The 17928-nt window shown below is 42.2% G+C and overlaps 1 protein-coding gene across 1 annotated transcript in view; it reads right to left on the reverse strand.

Annotated features, from left to right (window-relative positions):
* The window catches only part of SIM2 (SIM bHLH transcription factor 2), a 58908-nt gene that overhangs the window by 24969 nt on the left and 16011 nt on the right, over positions 1 to 17928 (reverse strand). Inside the window, exons 4-5 of the mRNA XM_063393217.1 lie at positions 13552 to 13660; positions 1066 to 1151 (exon numbers count right to left, since the gene is read on the reverse strand). Coding sequence (XP_063249287.1) covers positions 1066 to 1151; positions 13552 to 13660 — 195 coding nt within the window. The remainder of the gene's footprint in view (positions 1 to 1065; positions 1152 to 13551; positions 13661 to 17928) is intronic.

Here is a 17928-nt window from a genome sequence, read left to right on the forward strand (position 1 = left end):
GATAATGAAACTACCTGTAAAGCTGAAAATAAAAACTACCTGTAAAGCTGAAAATGAAAACTACCTGTAAAGATGAAAATAAAAATGGTTTGCCCATCTGAAAATAAAAACTACCTGTAAAAATGAAAATGAAAACTACCTGCACATCTGAAAATAAAAACTACCTGTAAAGCTGACAATAAAAACTACTGCAAATCTGAAAATAAAAACTACCTGTAAAACTGAAAATAAAAACTACCTGTAAAGCTGACAATAAAAACTACTGCAAATCTGAAAATAAAAACTACTGCACATCTGAAAATAAAAACTACTGCACATCTGAAAATAAAAAACTACTGCACATCTGAAAATAAAAACTGCCTGTAAAGGTGAAAATAGAAACTACTGCACATCTGAAAATAAAAACTGTCTGCATATCCGAAATAAAAATTGCACATTTGTAAATAAAAACTGCCTGTAAAGATGAAAAGAAAAACTACTGCAAATCTGCAAATAAAAGATCCTGCACATCTGAAAATAAACCCCACTCAAATGACAGCTGTTATTCTACAACATTTGCCATGACTTCTGATTTCATGTCATAAATTTAAAAAATCATACAAACAATAAGATTTATAAACAGACTTGGTGGTTTAGCACAATTCCCCCCTGAGGGGATGGCAGTGGTTGGGTATTTTTGGTGTTGAGGCCAAGGAGGTGCCTTGTGCAGGTGGGTGAGATTTGGAAAATTCCCAAATTCCTGTGTGGGGGTTCCTGCCTCACCTGCCTCCCGTTCCATGGGGGAATAAGACAGAGCTGTGCTCTCCTGGCAGCTCCAGGGCTGGCTCCAGATAATTCCCAGGGACCAGGGTGAGGGAGTGTGCCACAAAGTTTAGATTTGAATTTCTGAGGGGGATTTGGGGCATCTTTTCTGATGCCTTTCATCACAAATTTTGCTCTCAGCAAAAGTAAAAATGAAACCCAATTATGTAAAAATGTAAAAATAAAACCCAAACCAAACACCTAAATAAGTAAACTTGCCAATTGTCAAATATTTCAGGGGTGCAAAAGTAATTTCTAGATTACCTTGTAGCCACTGCACGTCAGCCCTGCATTCCTCTTGGCGAGGACACACTTCATCCTCAGGAAAAAGGATCTCTCGATTTCGTACTCTGAAAGCACAAAGCACATTTATTTATTGCTGATTTATTTATTGCTGATTTATTTATTGCTGATTTATTCCTGAGCATCCCAGAGCATTGCCTGTCCCAGGAGGTGCTGATGTTTCAGCTTCAGGCAGAAGCAGAAATCAGCCATTCCCTTTTCCCACTCCATCCCTGCCCTCGGGATTTATTCCACCTTCCTGATGGGATTCCCTGTGGAATTTGGACAACTCAGCACCATCAGGTTCTCCACATTTCTGGCCTTCACCAGGAATTCCCTCGTTTCTAAACAGCTGACACCAGTCCTTATTGGTAAAGGGAAGGAAAAGTGTCCTTTGGAGGGAAATGAAGGGACTCTCCAAAGTAACAACAGAATGGGAAACAAGGAAATTCAGTGTGTTTGTAAGAATTTGGGTGCACGTGGCTGGTCATGCCCAGACCTTCTCTCCATGTGCAGTGTTGTTGTCTGGCTTCCCAAACTATCCTGGGAGGTTGTTTTTAAACAAATATCTTCATGGATAACCCCCAGAAAGGCTTAAAGTTCCTGGGATTATTGCTCAGGTACACCCAGATTTGCTGCTGAGATTATGAGGCAGGAATATTCTGATGGAATATGATATTATTATCTGTGATGATAACTGCTCTCAACAGCGGTTCAGACACCATAAATAATTCTGATTTCTTACTGAAGGCTGCAGTTTGGCAGAACTATTTTAGGACAAGAAAGAAAACCCATTTGGTCCAACTGTGAATAGGAAAATCAGGGAAGCAGGAGGGTTCTCAGGTTTGTCCTCACTCCCCACAGGATTTTAACCAAAATCCGCTGTCATCAGTTGGGATCTTTCTTTCATTTGATTTAACTGCTGAGTTTTACTCCTGATTTTTGTGCCTCCATCACCCAATTCACCCCTCCTGGCCACACACCTGCAGTGCTTTCAACTCCACAACACTGCCTGGAACCAACATGTTCTCTATTAAATTCTGGGCTTAAAGGTCTGAAGATACAACCATTGAAAAAGGACACATGAAGGAGGGGAAAGAAATGTTTCCTGAGCATTTGAATTTCCCATTTATCTCTCTAATTAAAATTAGATCCCTATAGTGAAAAGCTGGCACTTGAAGGAGCTGACACATTCACTGTAGAGTTTTAAATACAAATTTATACATTGGGTGGGTGTTGGAACCCCGGGCTCTGGGAATTCCAGACTCTCTGTGCTGCCAGGCACTGACCCCCAGGCAAACTCTGCATTTCACCTGGGCCTGGAGAAGGCTCCAAAATTGAGTGACAGCACTGGGACTGTGGGGGTGCAGTTTGGATAGAAGGGTGTGAGATCACAGCGTGCAAAACTCAGAGTTTAAGGGGTTAGAACACAGCAATGGATAGAAAGCAAGGTGGAGGATTTAGGGCAGAGGCCAGTCCTGCTTTTTCACCTTCATCTCCATGGGTCTGGGTGGTGTTTGGTAATTGGGTACAAAAACCTGCATTGAGGGCCAGGGGTGGTTGGATATTGGGTTAAAAGTAAAAATAATTGAGGTGTCATTTCTTAATTGTACAATTTATCCTTAAAAGGCCTTGTAGAGAAAGAGATAGGAGCCATTTTTACTTCGTTAGCAGAAGTGCTGTAGCACTCACAGCTCGTGAGACTGTAACAGAGATAAGAATTAATGAACATCTGAGTCTGAACACAAAGTGTTCAAGTGAGAAAAAAAATCACAGTGAATTTTTTTTCCCCACAGCTTCACCTCTCCTGCCTTTGTTTTCTCTGAGGTAAAAGTTGCTCTTTTATCCCCATTTCCAGATTTTGACATTAGCAAAATATGACACTGCTCTGTTGCAGAGCTGCTTTGTAAATGAATATTCCCCAAACTGCCCATGTGCTGATTTAGGAATGGGGCATCTCAACCTGCACTACCTAAAAAAATGTGGGGAAAAGCATTAAAATTGGGAGCTCTTGCCACAGCCAGTGATTTGTGTCTGCTCCACGGAGCAGACTGGGTGCAAACCCAAATTCCAGCTCTGGTGGAGGAGATGGAAAATGGAAAAGACAAGAATTTTTAGAACAGTGTACTTGTGGCCACCTGATTCCACCTTTCCTCCTGTCCAGCTTGTGCCTGCCTGGAGCTCCTGCTCCCCTCTGGAGATAAGGCCACTAGTGATAATCTGTCCCCATGTCCCTGCTGGACTGTTCTACCCTGGAAACACAGATTTTAAAAAATCCATGTCTGCATAACACTTCACTGCCCATCCCCCAGACACTCTGCACGTTTTTGTCCCTTTCAGTTGGATATTTTTGTTGTATCTGCTCTGTTCTATGACGCCACACGTGCTCTGCTGCTGTCCTGGTGGATCTGCAGAGCAGCTGGGGCCCACACAGCCCACAGAGAGCTCGGGAGGATCTCAGCTTGTCTCTGCTGAGCACAGCTCATGGATCTGTGAGAGACAGAAAGAATCCCAGAATCATGGAATGGTTTGGGTGGGAAGGACCTCAAAGCCCACCCAGTGCCACCCCTGCCATGGCAGGGACACCTCCCACTGTCCCAGGCTGCTCCAGCCCCAGTGTCCAGCCTGGCCTTGGGCACTGCCAGGGATGCAGGGGCAGCCACAGCTGCTCTGGGCACCCTGTGCCAGGGCCTGCCCACCCTGCCAGGGAACAATTCCTGATTCCCAAGAGCCCATCCAGCCCTGCCCTCTGGCACTGGGAGCCATTCCCTGACTCCTGTCCCTGCAGCCCTTGGCAATTGTCTCTCTGCAGCTTTCCTGGGGCTCCTTCAGGCCCTGCAAGGCCACCCTGAGCTCAGCCCAGAGCTTCTCCTGCCCAGGCTGAGCAATGCCAGCTGTGCCAGCCTTTCCTGCCAGCAGATCTTAAAGCCCATCCAGTGCCACCCATGCCATGGCAGGGACACCTCCCACTGTCCCAGGCTGCTCCAACCTGGCCTTGGACACTTTGATGGATCCAGGGGCAGCCACAGCTGCTCTGGGAATTCCAACCCAGCCTCTCTCCACTCTCCCAGGGAAGAAATCCTTCCCAATATCCCACCTAACCCTGCCCTTTGTCAGTTTAAAGCCATTCCCTTGTCCTGTCACTCCACGCCTTCATGAAAAGTCCCTCTCCAGCTCCCCTGGAGCCCTTCAGGCACTGGGAAGGGCTCTGAGGTCTCCTGGAAGCTCCTCTTCCCCAGGATACAGGACACCACAACTTCCATCCCTTAATTCTGAAGAAGGGGGACACCACATTCTAAACCAAAAAAGAGGATAAGAGGCTCCTAGAGAAGAGATTCCTGCAAAACCCCCAGTTCCAGGATAATCCTCGAAGGTGGAAATCCAAGACTGCCAAAAGGGCTTGCAAACACCTTGATTTTCCCTGGTAATGTTTTGCTGTGGTAGAAAAGCGACCAGTTCTGTTGTCAGCCCATCCTGGAGTTCCAGACTTGCACAAACTGTCCAAATTTCCTGCCCATTTGGGCAGTTTGTTCTATTTCCTGCCTGTGTTCAGGATCCTGGCAGTGCTGCAGAGGGGAAATTCTCCATTATCATTCCTATCATACCCAAACTCAGCCCTTTACTGACATTCACCCAAATCCTCCTTTGCTCCTGTAAGTGAAGCTTCCAAAGTTTTCTTGGGGAAGGAACTCAGAGGAAAGGAAAAGAATGGATTTTTACAGTCTGAGACACTCTGCTTTGGAATATTTTACTGTTAATTACCAATGAAAAGAGGTGTTTTAAAGAGTTGTCATCAATTTGCCCTCTTTTCCACTTTCGCACATCAAAATTTATAATTATAATTTGTAAATTATAATTTATAAAATGATAATTTCTATGTTTCTCAGATCTAAAGCAACCCTGACAAACAGTGGCAACGAGACCATGTTAAGCCGTTACTTCTCAGTAGTGGTTCTTCTGTAAAATATTTTTAAATCAATGAATATTAAAACACCTTTCAGTGCCTGTATGTTGGCCCACGTGCTACTAGAAAAATTCGTCATAAATTAATGTAAAAAACCTCTTGGCAGATGCAAATTTTTTCTATTCCCTTCTTGAAATGTGAAATTTAAAGGAGAGGTGGAGGAAAAATCTGGCATGATGTAGAGAATGTAGGAGAAAAGCTGACAATATATTCCACATTCCTCGTGCAGCTTCCATTGGGTTGCAACTCATCATTCCAGAATTATCCAGCTGCTAGCAGAAATCTGGGATGGCTGCAGGAACTTCCACATTTCTTTCCCTGCTCTGGGGAGATGTTAATAAATTGCTTTTAGCACGCCACGCCTCGCTGCGTGACTCAGCAAAATTTGGGAAGGCGTGGATGTGTTTTAAAGCTTTCAAATCCCAGCAAAAGCATCTGAAAGCAATAAGGGACACACAGAGTCTGAGTGCAAACACACATGGAAGGGCAGCATTGATCAGTTCCTCGTCCTGGTTAACCTGCAGTGCAAACCCTTTTTGTTTTCTTGTTTTCTCGCTTGTAGCAGCTGCCAGGACAAGAGAGGGATGGTTTGGGAAGTGTTACTGCCCTGCTGCAAGCCTCAAACTCTGGGTTGTGAACAAGGAAAAAAGGTTTCTGCATGAATAGCTGGTACAGGGAGACAGAGCAGCAACCCAGATGCTTTGATTGGACCATTTGAGGCCTTAAGGTCCTGGCTGATCTGTTCATCCCAGTTTGTGTTGGCATTCCATGGTTTCCCCTTCCAAGACCCTGCTGGTGGCAGCTGGATGTGGCCAATAATCCTGGAGCAACCCTCAGCCCCTATTTCAGCCTCATTCAAAGAGCTCATCACCCCTGGAGAGGGACCTTGGTGGCACCACAAAACCCTGCCAGCCCTGTCCCCTCACCGTGCCAGAGCCAGAATTCTTTGCTGCTGAGCTCTCCAGCTTGGACTGGCCTGGATATTTGGATTTCAGCTCTGTGTGAGGAGAGGAAAGGTCCAAACTCCTCACAGGCCTGCAGGAAGCTCTGGAGGTGCTGTTGGTTGACCTCATCCAGAGTGCTGGGGGTGTTTTGGGTGCCACAAGAGAGGAAAGACCTAAAAGCTCTCAGAGAGTGCCCAAAGGAGGGACAGGAAGGTGGTGAAGGGTCTGGAGGGGCCACACAAGGAGAGGGCACTTGGAATGTCCAGCTGGAGCAGAGGAAGCTGAGGAGAAATTCCTCAGGGGCTGCAGCTCCTCCCAAGGCTCTGATCTCTGCTCCTGGGACAGGGGCAGCACACAGGGAGCAGCTGGGGATGGCCCAGCAGGGATTGGGGTTGGATTTTAGGGCAAGGCTCTTCCCCAGAGGTGCTGGCACTGCCCAGGCTCCCCAGGGAATGGGCACGGCCCCGAGGCTGCCACAGCTCCAGGAGCCTTTGGGATGCCCAGGGTGGGATTGTTGGGGGTCTGGGCAGGGACAGGAGCTGAGCTCCATGATCCTGTGGGTCCCTCACAGTTCAGGACATTCCATGATTCCATCATCCTGCAGGACATTCAAAACCCCACCCTCCACATCACCAAGGCACTGCTCTTTGGGGTTTCCAATCTAGAAATCAGCTTTTTGCCTCATTCTTGCTGGGGTTCCTTCCACTCCCTCATTTCTACATGGAATTCCTTATGGGATGAGGTGTGCAGATGTACATACAGTTAAAAAAACACACGAGGGGTGTTTGTGTGAGTATGTAAACACACCAAGAAAGTATAAAGACATTTGTGGTTTTTAAGTGCAATTTATCACAGCAAGCTGAAAGTCTTGGAGTGGCTACTCAAAGATTCTGTTCTAAAAATATTAATGATTGTCTCTATGCCACTGTATGCACAGTCCATGCTGGGACAGAATTCCATGATCCCTTTGGATCCCTCCCCACTCAAGATATTCCATGAGGAGCCAGGATTTGGCAGCACAACCAGCACCTGACGGGTGTCCTGCACCAAGGAGGAGCCCCCTTCAGTCAGTCACAGACAAAATTTTGCAGGTTCCCAGTGATTTCCCCCCTCTAAATGATGCCTGAATCTTTATCTTTGCTGTATCCCAGCCCCTGCACTGCCCAGGGTGCAGCTCTGAGCTCACACTCAGGCTCACTCAGCTCTGCACACAGCAGGGACACAAAACAAATCCTTCTCCTGCTGCACACCAAGGACAGCTGGGACAAGTGTTCAGCCCAAAAGCACAAACAAGGGGGGCTGAAGGGAGAGAACAAGAAGGATGGGACTGCATCACCTGGGGCTGCAATTGGACAATGAAACCCCAATGTGCAAATGGACCAAAACTTAGAAAAGTGTGAGCCCTCATGATTGGTCGGCCATTTTGTGACCATTTTGTGTCCATTTTGTGCCCATTTTGTGCCCATTTTGTGCCCATTTTGGGTCCACCTTGGGTGTAGCCCTGGCCAGGCCCTGTCCTGCCCAAGGTGTATCCTAAAGGCCTTTCAATAAATCCCTACTTTATTCTCCAGCTCTGTCCAGTCTCTATTCCAGCTCAGCCTTCCCAAGGCATCACCAGGACTCAGAACCTGTTTTTGTCCCGTCCTGGTTTGGGACAGAGGCACAGGAGCCCCGAGCTCAGCAAGGACAGGCAGTGTCAGACCCAGCTCTGAGCCCTCACAGGTTCCAAACCCATCCCAAACACACTGAGGTGCTGCTGACCACGAATAATTCAAGCAACTTTTGGCAGTGAAGCCATCTGAGATGTGAGCACAGCCAGCACTCACAGTCTGCAACAGATACCAAAATATTCTCCTCTTTCATTCGCCTCTTTCTGATTTTTCCTGCTCACCCACTGCAGCTGAACGGAATGGATTTGTTTTGTCAAACAAATGAGGTGATTTGCTGAGCCATTCCCAGATTTTAGCGTGGATGTGAGGGAGATGATTCCTTCTCCCCACCCAAAACTCCCTCAGCTGTTGGCTCCTCTCATAGCAAGGGATCTGCACCTATGGATTTACATTTTCTATGCTGGGCATGCAAGAAAAAAGCAGCTGGAAGACTTTGTAAGTCCAAGCTGAAATTCTCCAAAACCTCCACAGCTCATGGGGTTTGTGGTTTTCATTGAGTCATGGCCTGGAGACTCAAAATCTAAGGGGGAATTAAATCAGAGGAGGAATCTGGGTGGTTCCGGTCATTAATATTCAAATATTAAAATATTCAAATACTAAAAATTTTAAAATATTAAAATATTAAAATGTTAAGATATCAAAATATTTAAATATAAGATATTCAAAAATCTAAATATTCAAATATCTAAATATTAAAATATTAATTATAACTAGTTTTAGTTAATATTTTATTATTAATACAAGTAGAATAACTAATACAAGTGGAACAATTACTGATAAATATAGATAAAATCTAAATCTAAATCTAAATCTAAATCTAAATCTAAATCTAAATCTAAATCTAAATCTAAATCTAAATATAAATATAAATATAAATATAAATATAAATATAATCTTCTCCAAGTCTAGGAATCCAAAGGAGATGCTGTTGCTTTGAGGTTTTTTAGCAATTAATTTCCTCTGCCATGCAAAATTTCATACAAAACACACATAAATGGACCAAAATTCAAAATAATTTTCCTTATTCCTATCCTAAATTTCCTTATCAAAGGCTTTTACTCCTGTGCTGAGCTCAATAACTTCTCTTTGCCTAAATTCTGTCTCCTACAAAGACACCCAGCCTTGATCTTGAGATGTCAAAACCGAAAGAAATCCCTGCTTCCCTCAGAATATTTTTCCTGTGGCTAATCAAACTCCCAGTTAAAAATGTGTGAGTTATTCTGATTTGAACTTTTGTTGTTTCAGTGCACAGATGTTGGTCCTTGAAACGTTGGGGGTTTTATTCTAAATCCATATTTAGTTCCCAGTTTTTTCTCTCTTTGGAAATTTGTACGCACAGTAATTAAGAATTAAGAATAATTACTTCTTCTTAATTTCTGAATGCTGGAATGGTTTGGGGTGGAAGGGACTTTAAAAATCACTTCTGACTTAAAAATTCCAGCCCTGCCATGGCAGGGACACCTCCCACTGTCCCAGGCTGCTCCAGCCCCAGTGTCCAACCTGGCCTTGGGCACTGCCAGGGATGCAGGGGCAGCCACAGCTGCTCTGGGCTCTTCCCTCATCACATTCCCAAATTTTATTACTTTTATTATCCCTATGAAGTCCAAATTTCTGGAATCATGTCATTATTCAAGTATTTCCCCTGCCTTTTAGAAAAACAAATTATCTGCACCCTGTGTTTGAAGCTGGTGCCTTGTTTTGCTGAAACATGAGGAAGCCCAAGGCCAACTTAAAAATTATTTAAATATATTAATTTAAGAACGTTTGTGCTTTATAAATAATATAGGTTCTTGGGTATTTTTAATACCTGAGTGATTTATTTGAAGAAAAACAATGTGGCAATAAGGATTATGTAGAGAAATCCACACACTGTCTAAATTTATGCAAAGCAATAATTTGCATCTCCCTGAGAAATAACAAAGATACAGCATCCAAACTTACAAAAACTGTAAAACCAGAGGTCAAAAATAACCTGTGCTCTGGGTTATTTAATCCCAGAATATCACAAAGCCCAGATATTGTTGACATTTGTGATTTTATTCCTCTCAAAACAGATCTTATCCAGCTACAACAGCTGGACTAAAAATGGATATAAATATCTGAGCTTTAGCTGAAGAAAACATCTTGAGCAAGGCGAGTTCTGTGAGCCAAGCTGGAAATTTGGGATATAAAAGTCTGTGGCTGCAGTGTAACATTGATTTTATGCCTAAGCAACGCCCCAGACTGGAGAAAACTAAAAGATAATAAAGTTATAAAAGGAAATTTTTGATTCCACCCAGTGACTTGATGATTCAGAGGCATTTTAAAAGATTAAAAGAGAGAAAATCAAACTGAAATGGCAAAAAAATGCTCTTTAAAATAGTCTGGTTTTCTCTTGTTTCTTTTTTAAATCAAGCTACTTTCACTTCACTACCCCTTAGGTTATTTGTAGAACTCCATGTTTTATTTAAATATTGAAAATATCTACTTGGATAGAGACAGAAGTTTCTTCATTCCTGTCATTTATTCAATATTTTTAAGTCTCCACTGGATTAAATAAAAATTTTGCTTTGGTTGTTGCAGGCCAGGTAGTTTCAGGTTATACCTCAAGATTTGAATGTATAAAACATTGCAGGAAAGGGAATTACTGGCACAGGGAAGACAGCAGTAAATAAATATTTGTTCATTCCGTTCATTTCAGAAAGATTTACCTGTAGATTCTGGATATTTTAATACACCCACTCCATGCATTTTATTGGGAAGAGAGGCACAGAATGGAGATAAAATAAAATAATCCCTAAACAAAATTCCTTTACTTATCTCCTGCAGGTCTGGGAACCCAAAGGAGATGCTGTTGCTTTGAGGTTTTTATCCATTAATTTCCTCTGCCACACAAAATCTGATACAAAACAGAGATGAACAGACCAAATTTAAAAATCCTTTTCCTTATTCCTATCCTAAATCTCCTTGTCAATGCAGGGTGAGGCAAAGAAAGCTGCAGAGAATGAGGAATTTATCTGGGAAAAACAAAGAAGAGCTGTGGGATTATTTACTTTTAACACAGACACAATCCAAATCAGTAGCTCCTGGCTTTAAATTTGTAAAAATCTTTGATAATAATTTAAAAAATATATTTAAATTTGAAGAAAAACAGGAGTCTATTGCCATTGCCAAGCCAGCAGGCATAAAAATATCTCACTAAAATTCTGGATATCAGCAAAACTGCATGAAAACTTGGATTCCACAGAATTGTTGAGGTTGGAAGGGACGTGAAAAATTATCCAGTCCCACCATCAAAACCACCCTTAAATCTTTTACATCAGAGGTGTCTCCTCTGCTCATCAGTTAGTTGGGAAAAAGGGAAAATTTTGCTATTTTTAAAAAATAGCAATATTTTTAGAAAAGTTCAGACAGAGGACTAAACAAAGCATGAAATAACCATGCAGAAGAGTTTGAGAAAAAGAAGAGTTTGATTTCAGTCCAGGTGCTCCCAGGCACATCAAGATTCCCTGAATTTAGAAGGAGCAGTTCTGCTCTGGTGGAATCACAGAGGCCAGAACCAACCACAGGCACCAAAATTGCAAAAAAAAGAAGAAATATTCCTAAACAAAATTATAGAAAGAACCTCCATTTCTTCATGTTTGTTAGGAGCTGTGCTTTGAAAAGACTGACAGACCTGGCAGGATAAATCAATAAATCCAGCTGATAAATCAATTATGAAATACAAATGGCAGCTCCATTGTGATGGAGCCAGATTGGTTCTGATGTTGGAAAGATCCAAGAATTGCCCCCGAGGAAACACAAACTAAAAAAATGAGAATATTTTTGTTACTGCCACAGTAATTGCAACACTGAGGTGACAACTTCACACACAGAGGGTGGGGTCAGTATTTCTGTGTGTGACAGCAAGGCAAGAGGACAGGATTTTCTTCAAAAAATCACTTTTTAAATGAGTTTTTCTAAACCTAAATCCTTTACCAAACCTGTTTCTGCTCTTCCTACAGCAGAGAATATTCAAGTCTGTTTTCTTTGGTCCAAGCTTTGAATTGAAGAGTTGTTTTAAAATATTAAAAATATCCTTCCATTTCCCCATTACCTGATGTTTTGTTAGTCCTTTTCCCACTCAGACCATGCACAACAAGGCCACCACAAGATTTCTGCAGCCTCAGCAATAATAATAAATATTAAATAAATAAATAAACAAACAAATAAAATAAATACAAATTAAAAAAGAGAGAAAACAGCCACTGGCCTAAAGCTAAAAACACTGTTTAAAGCTTCATGGCACAAAAGGCCAAATGATTTAATTTAGGGCACCTTATTCCCTTTATTACAACATAAAATCCTGGATCACACTTTGGAGTCCCTGCTGCTCTCCTATGTGAGCTTCAAACAGGAACATGAACTTATGGATTCATGGAGTGCTTTGGGTTGGAATTTGTTACATTTCCACCTGGGATGAGGGGTTTTTTTTCACTTTTTCACTGTATTTTAATGCCAATGGCAGCAGTACCTTGCAGGAGGTGAGGAGGGAGAGCCTGGGGCTCCAAACAGGATGAACATGAAGATTCATGGAATGCTTTGGGTTGGAATTTGTTACATTTCTACCTGGGATGGGGTTTTTTTGAAACTTTTTCACTGTATTTTAATGCCAATGGGAGCAGTACCTTGCAGGAGGCGAGGGTGGAGAGGCTGGGGCTCCTAACAAGATGAACATGAAGATTCATGGAATATTTTGGGTTGGAATTTGTTACATTTCCGCCTGGAATTGGGTTTTTTTTCACTTTTTCACTGTATTTTAGTGTCAGATGGCAGCAGTACCTTACAGGAGGTGAGGAGGGAGAGGCTGGGGCTCCAAACAGGATGAACTTATGGATTCATGGAATGCTTTGGGTTGGAATTTGTTACATTTCAGCCTGGAAAAGGGCTTTTTTTTTAACTTTTTCACTGTATTTTAATGCCAATGGCAGCAGTACCTTGCAGGAGGCGAGGGTGGAGAGGCTGGGGCTCCTAACAGGAACATGAACTTACAGATTCATGGAATGCTTTGGGTTGGAATTTGTTACATTTCCACCTGGGATTTTTTTTTTGTTTTACTTTTCCACTATATTTTAATGCCAATTAAAATAGGCATTACCTTGCAGGAGGTGAGGATGCAGAGGCTGGGGCTCCAAACACGATGAACATGAAGATTCATGGAATGTTTTGGGTTGGAATTTGTTACATTTCCACCTGGGATGGTTTTGGTTTTTTTTTTAACTTTTTCACTGTATTTTAATGCCAGTGGCAGCAGTACCTTGCAGGAGGTGAGGATGGAGAGGCTGGAGCTCCAAACAGGATGAACATGGGAATGCTTTGGGTTGGAATTTGTTACATTTCCACCTGGGATTGTGGGGTTTTTTTAACTTTTTCACTATATTTTAATGCCAATGGCAGCAGTACCTTACAGGAGGTGAGGGTGGAGAGGCTGGGGCTCCAAACAGGATGAACATGAAGATTCATGGAATATTTTGGGTTGGAATTTGTTACATTTCCGCCTGGAATTGGGGTTTTTTTTCACTTTTTCTCTGTATTTTAGTGTCAGATGGCAGCAGTACCTTGCAGGAGGTGAGGAGGGAGAGGCTGGGGCTCCAAACAGGATGAACATGAAGATTCATGGAATGCTTTGGGTTGGAATTTGTTACATTTCCACCTGGGATGGTTTTTTTTTTACTTTTTCACTGTATTTTAATGCCAATTAAAATAGGCATTACCTTGCAGGAGGCGAGGGTGGAGAGGCTGGGGCTCCTAACAGGAACATGAACTTACGGATTCATGGAATGTTTTGGGTTGGAATTTGTTACATTTCCACCTGGGATGTTTTTTTTTCACTTTTTCACTATATTTTAATGCCAATTAAAATAGGCATTACCTTGCAGGAGGTGAGGATGCAGAGGCTGGTGGGCAGTGAGGACAGCAGTCATCTCGTCGTGGTCCGAGGGGTGGATGTACTCGTAAATGCTGTTTCCAGTGAGCTCCACCTGGGGAAAAAAACATGGAATAAAAGCAGCTGGATCGTTTTCTGCCCTCAAACACCCTGCACCCCAATTTTAAAACATCAGCTGGGTGTATTAAAATCAGCTTCCAAACCATAGACATTAATCACAATTAATTCTTTAATTAATTCTTTCCTCAGCAGCGATTGATGTTGGAGAGGTTTTTAAGGTGTTGCATCAGAGACAGAAGAACTCGTGGTAGAGCTGGAAATGAAGGGGTAAATTGGAGCAGCTGCAGAAATGTTAAATTGCCACAAATGGGGGAAAAACTCAGAGCTGTATAAATGCCTCTCAAGAGGAGAAATATTCAAGTGAAGATGATGTTCCTCCAGGTTTCCAGGAACTCTCACCTGCACCCAGCTGAGCCAAACCCCTCGGAGCTCTCACACAATTCCTGTGTTTTCCCACCAGCAGCAAGGCCAGGGCTCTGAGAGAACCCAAAAATCAGATTTCCATGGATTTCCACTGCTCTGAACAGACAGGAAATATCCAAGTGTTCCCTCTCCTGCCACTGCCTACACAGGAGGTGCTCCTGCCTTTCCCACTGTTAGCAGTGAACAAAATCCCAAAAAGAGCCTCGTGCTCCACGTGTCCCCTCTGCCACCCCCCAAACCCCTCGAGAAAAGTCCCCAGAAAGCTGCAGGAGTGGATTTAGAGGGAAAACAGAGCAGATAAATAAATTCCTTTATTTATCTTTTCCAAGTCCAGGAATCCTAAGGAGATGCTGTTGCTTGGAGGTTTTGATCGATTAATTTCCTCTGCCACACAAAATCTGATACAAAACAGAGATGAACAGACCAAATTTAAAAATCCTTTTCCTTATTCCTATCCTAAATCTCCTTGTCAGTGTAGGACAAGGCAAAGAAAGCTGCAGAGAATGAGGGATTTATCTGGGAGGAATGGGAAGAGCTGTGGCATTATTTGCTTTTGATGCAGAAATTACATCCAAATCAGTTGCTCGTGGCTTTAAATTTGTAAAAATCTTCAGTAATGAATTAAAAAACATTTAAATTTGGAGAGGACCGGGGGACTGCCGTGTGTGAAAGGAGTGTCAGGCCGGCCGATTGTTCTCCTGCCCGATGTGCCTCGGGCCCCCGGGATCAGAGGCAGCGAGAGGTGAAGTGATTTAAGCCATCCTTGGGAGCCAATCCTGCTCCTCTGCTAAGACTCTGTGAGTTGCCTTTTCTTTGGAATAAATGAAGTTGTCTGCCCCCACAAAGCAATCTCTTTTTTTTTCCCCTGAAAATGTTCCTCGTCCTTCCATTTTCTGCATTATTCATGGAATGTCCCTTCCCAGGGCTGTGCAAACTCGCCTTGTTTTTCCCCCCTGACCATCCATTCCCCCACTGCTCCTCTCCAACAGCCCCTCCCTGCAAACACAGAAACATTGACAGGGATCTGATATTGCAGTCAGGATGAGAATGCACCGAGTTAGGAAAAGAAGTGGAAAAAAAAGGGGGAAAAAGGGGAGATGGAGAAGAGAAAGAGAGAAAGAGAGAAAGGGAGAAATGGAATAAAAGAGAGAAAGAGAGAAAGAGAGAAAGAGAGAAAGAGAGAAAGAGAGAGAGAAAGAGAGAAAGAAAGAGAGAGAGAGAGAAAGAAAGAAAGAAAGAAGAAAGAAAGAAAGAGAGAGAGAGAGAGAAAGAAAGAAAGAAAGAAAGAAAGAAAGAAAGAGAGAGAGAGAGAGAGAGAGAAAGAAAGAAAGAAAGAAAGAAAGAAAGAAAGAAAGAAAGAAAGAAAGAAAGAAAGAAAGAAAGAAAGAAAGAAAGAAAGAAAGAAAGAAAGAAAGAAAGAAAGAAAGAAAGAAAGAAAGAAAGAAAGAAAGAAAGAAAGAAAGAAAGAAAGAAAGAAAGAAAGAAAGAAAGAAAGAAAGAAAGAAAGAAAGAAAGAAAGAAAGAAAGAAAGAAAGAAAGAAAGAAAGAAAGAAAGAAGAGAAGGAGAAGGAGAAGGAGAAGGAGAAGGAGAAGGAGAAGGAGAAGGAGAAGGAAAAGGAAAAGGAGAAGGAAAAGGAAAAGGAAAAGGAAAAGGAAAAGGAAAAGGAAAAGGAAAAGGAAAAGGAAAAGGGATTATTTACAATGCTTCATTTATACAATTTTCTCTAAAATTGCCCTTCTAAAGCACTGGCTGCTCCTTTTCAGGCCAGAAACAGGTGGGGACTGTCTGCAGGAACACCCCACATCCCTTTTTTTTTTTGTCAGGGAGGAAGGAAAACACCAAATCTCACAGTGAGTCATGCCTGGAAATGCTTCTGTTTATTCATGATTACAAGGGGAGAAACATCCTGCAAATATCCACAGGTATCTTCATATATATCCTGATAAAAATTAAATATAATTATTTATCCTGATAAAAATTCCTATATTAAAAACAATCTAAAAGTTCTAAGGATTTTTAGCAGAGAATTTACCTTTGGAAAAAAAAAAAAAAAAAAAAAAGAAATCATGGGTGGCTGTGTTTAAATGATCTCTCCCTTCAATTTAGAGGCTTTCTGACATTAAAAACCACTCAATTAAGCATCAACCTTATCAACTGTAGTCAATATTTCCTCTTAAAAAGTGTAACTCATGGATAGCTCTTGCTTTTCCCAAACTCATCACCTAGTTTAAAATGATTCCTCATGGAACTGCACATTTTCCCACAGGATTCAAAGGGTCAGAGGTCACAGTTTTATCCAACATTTCATTTTTGTCCCAGGGTTTATGTCTAAAATTCAAGCCCAAAATTCTTTGTGGAATAATGACTGGCTTTCCTCGGTATAAACACAGAAAAGATTTTTATTCTGATGGGTTTATTGCAACCCCAGGAAAATCAGCAGGAGGTCAAGGTACAGCACTGACCCCAAAACTGACCTTAAAAATTGGCTTTAAAACTTAAAACCACCAGCAAAGGGATGGGAGCTAAGCCAGAGTCAAATGAGCAAAATATGGATCCATAATTTGGAATCTCACCCCCTGCTAGGCAGGGCACATTTTAAATGAAACCCTGAAAACTTTCAAAAGATATAAATTCTACGGTTCAATTCATAAAGTTAAAACCTCAGGTTATTAAAGCAACTTCCTTGATGCAGTTTTTAATAGCTGTAAATACCAAATATCAGCATTTCCTACTAACAGGGGGTTTATGAGGAACTCAGGTATTTTTTTTCCAGCCCAGGAATGATTCATAATAAACACACACAGGACTAAGTAGGTGGATTCTAGAGCAAATAATTACATATTTTGCCTCTCACAGACTCGTTGGATGGAAGCAAAATAAACTCCTGGAAAAGATGAGATATTTATGGTTCAATATTTTAAGATTTATCAAAAGTCAGAGATAAGCCTGGCTCCCTCATGGATCCAAAAAACTTCTGAAATAAGCTCCAGACCCTCAAATTCAATAAAAATTTGTCTTTCCTTGTTGTTTCACAAGAGGATTTTCCTCTCCTTTTTGTGCCTTTGGACTCAGAGGGGGAAAAAAAATATTTGGGGAATTTGAAGCTGTTTGTTATCCATGGAAAAAAAAGAGGCAAGAAATTGGCTGTCCCAGCCAGTCCAGGTCAGTTCATCCCTGGGCCAGCTGGGATGGGAAGGAGGAGGGGTCCCACAGCAAAATTCAGAATTTTCCCTGCTCCAGCTGGGAGCAAATCAAACTCCAAAGCCAAAATTGAAGGGGCAGGGCCACAATTGAAGATGTAGATTTTTCAGAAACTCTGTTTCGGAGACAGTGTCATGCTAAAAGCCAATCCCTAATGCTGGTTTTAAATTTATGACTGGCTGAGCCAGCCTGGCTTTTCCTCAAGCTCTGATTTCTTCCTGCTGAAGTTAAATTCAGCAGTGAGCAGAAGATAAAGGCCACTCTTGCAGGCCTCCAAAAATAACCTGCAAAAACATTTTTTAAATGGCCTTTTTGTTGAGTTGAAATATAGATATTTTAAACAAACGGCACTGGGACTGGAAATTGATGTGTGGGCTACTTAATTGTCGAATTGTTTGATAAAAAGGCCTTTTTTGTGCCCACTCTCAAGGATTTTTTACAATCCCCACTCTGCTCTCAGCTTGTGTTGGCTGCAGCTCTCTGAGGGCACTTGGTGGAAATATGAAGTGGAATTATGGCTGGGGGAATTTGCCTCTCCTGCCCAATCCCATCCTGGTTGATGGCAGTGGCAGAAATCCCAGGGATTTCCAGAAGAGTGGGAACAAGAAGTGCTTTGGAGGCCCTGGGAGCTGGCAGGAATATCCCAGGATTAATGGATCTCATCCTGGGGAGTGGGA

Source organism: Prinia subflava, chromosome 3, assembly GCF_021018805.1.
Source record: "Prinia subflava isolate CZ2003 ecotype Zambia chromosome 3, Cam_Psub_1.2, whole genome shotgun sequence".
Lineage (NCBI taxonomy): Eukaryota > Metazoa > Chordata > Aves > Passeriformes > Cisticolidae > Prinia > Prinia subflava.